Source organism: Mandrillus leucophaeus, unplaced genomic scaffold (genome assembly GCF_000951045.1).
Source record: "Mandrillus leucophaeus isolate KB7577 unplaced genomic scaffold, Mleu.le_1.0 Scaffold154, whole genome shotgun sequence".
NCBI classification, from domain to species: domain Eukaryota; kingdom Metazoa; phylum Chordata; class Mammalia; order Primates; family Cercopithecidae; genus Mandrillus; species Mandrillus leucophaeus.
This window is the reverse complement of record NW_012101521.1, coordinates 1380438-1382759: the sequence shown is the minus strand read 5'-3', so window position 1 is coordinate 1382759 and position 2322 is coordinate 1380438. Positions and strand designations below refer to the sequence as shown.

Below are 2322 nucleotides of genomic sequence, written 5' to 3'. Positions count from 1 at the left end.
GAAGGAAAAAAGCAAGAAAACAAAGGAAAGGAAAGAAAATAAAGAGAGAGAGAAAAGAAAAGAAAATGGTGGCTGGATAGGTGAATAAATGGGTACGTGGGTAGTAGGATGGATGAATGGATAAATGAATGGAAAGATGGATGGATGGATGGATAGATGGATAAGTGGCTGGATGGACAGACAGATGGGTGGTTGGGTGGATGGGTGGATGATTGGATGGGTGGATGATTGGATGGATGGATGGATGATGGACAGATGGATAGGGGAGTAAGTGAATGAGTAGATGGGTGGAAAAGTGAATGGGTGAATTGATGAGTAGCTTAATGGTCAATGGGTGGGCGGATGGGCAGATAGAGGCATGGATAAATCCAAATCGTTCTTGGTGGACATGTCCTCCAGAGATGCACACACCATCTGAAGGTGACATTGTCCTCCATTAGGACCACAGGAAATGTACAATTCCTATCTATCTCTGTGCACTTATCCCTCCAAGATGTTAAGATGAGGGAGTAGTCCAACCATATCACCTTCTCAACATTCCCCATTCACCCCACCCCAAGTCCCTGAGCTTCTTCCACCAAGGTCCCATTCACTACCTGAGCAATGAGGTCCTTGTGCTTCTGCATCAGCTCATTCAGGTCATCCTGGTCCTCATCAATGCGCTTCAGGAGGTCCGTCTTCTCAAACTGCAGCCTGTACAGCTGCTTATCCACCTGGGAGAGGCAGGTCAGTGGTCAAGGCAAGGTGAGAGGGTGAGGGATGGGCAGCAGGGTCCAGAGGAAGAGTAAAGAGGGGCTTGCCTATGGGTGTGTGAGGTGAGTGACCATCGATCTTTAAGAGTGGCTGTGGTTACCAATGCATGTGGTAGGTTTAACAGCTTGGTGGTATTTGTGTGTGTGTGTTTGTGTATGTGTATACTAGGTATTGCATGTGACTATGAATTCAGGGTGTATGTATGTATGCATTTATGTCTGTGCAGCCCCACTTGGGAACCTATGTGTGCACATTTTAAATAGGCATAGTACATATATGAAAATGCAAACCCGGGCACTCTCCCTGAGAACAGGGACTTTGTTCTGTTCACAGATATAATCTCAGCAGCCAGCACCAGGCCTGTCATATAACAGGTGCTCAATAAATATGTATTAGATGGATGAATCAACTTGGAGGCATAGGTTACCTATAAGGAGGGCATTTATTTTGTATGTGTGCCTGGTGATCGCATATGAATATGTACATTCATTCCTGTGTATACACATGTGCACATGTGCGTGTATGTGTGTGTATGAATGCTTGTAGGCAAGTTCCAACAAAATAAGGGACAAAAAGGCCCACAGAGATCTTGAGATAAGCATTTGCCTATAAAACTCTATACCCAAACTTTAGGGTTTTATACATTGAGTATAAATCTAAGCCAACCCCGTACACCCAGACAAGGGACTTGGAAACCTACATCCAATTTTCACCAAAATAATAAATCGACAATATATGTCCATGTGTCCCCATTCAGGGGTGAGCACGGGTAGTTCTATAATAAATGGCTGAAATCTTCGCCTGGTAATGAGCCTAAGTGGGCCAAGAGATGCCCTTGTCTCCACTTACTAGAGGGGACATGCAGTAGCCCCACAATAAGGACCAAGTTCCAGCTCATGATGGTGAGCACACAGTAGGACCACAGCAGATATCTGAGAACCACTTAGAGTGGCCAGCAGGGTGGGCACACAGTATACACCTGTGTTCCCACACTGGGTACTGAGCAAATAGCAAGCTCACATCAGATGCACATTCACAGCACTGAGCACCCATTCTGTCCAAACAGACTTCCTTGCTTATCATGGCAGACGGGAGCACACAGTTGAGCCTCATCAATGCCTCATATCTTTATAATGCTCAGCTTACAGTAGGATGCCTGCACGTTCAGAACGCTGAGCACCTAGTAGGTCTACAATAAGTCCCCCTGTCCCTGTCACAGAGCTGAGCACACAAGAGGCCTACAATGGATGTCTGTGCCTCCAAGGTGCTACCCGGTAGGTTTACAACAAATGTCCTTGTACTTCCTATAGTGCTGAGCGCACACTAGGCCCACACTGGCTCCCAGAGGCCTATGGTGGCCCAGGTCCCTGCAGCTGCAGGAAGGGACAGGTACCAGGCTCTTGTTTCGCGTCATGTTCTCCAGCTCGCTGTGCATGCTCTCCAGGTCCGCTGTGAGCACCTTCTGGGTCTTCAAGGCCTCCTCACACTTGGCTTCACTCTGCTCCAGCTGGACCAGGCAAGAGGTGGAGAAAAGAAGAAAAGAACATGAGAAGGTAAGAGATGAGGGGA

At 47.2% G+C, this 2322-nt stretch overlaps 1 protein-coding gene across 1 annotated transcript in view; it reads right to left on the bottom strand.

The window, feature by feature from the left end:
* MYO18B (myosin XVIIIB) overlaps positions 1 to 2322 on the bottom strand; it is a 316623-nt gene that overhangs the window by 102383 nt on the left and 211918 nt on the right. The window contains exons 34-35 of the mRNA XM_011975366.1: positions 2147 to 2260; positions 597 to 713 (exon numbers count right to left, since the gene is read on the bottom strand). Coding sequence (XP_011830756.1) covers positions 597 to 713; positions 2147 to 2260 — 231 coding nt within the window. The remainder of the gene's footprint in view (positions 1 to 596; positions 714 to 2146; positions 2261 to 2322) is intronic.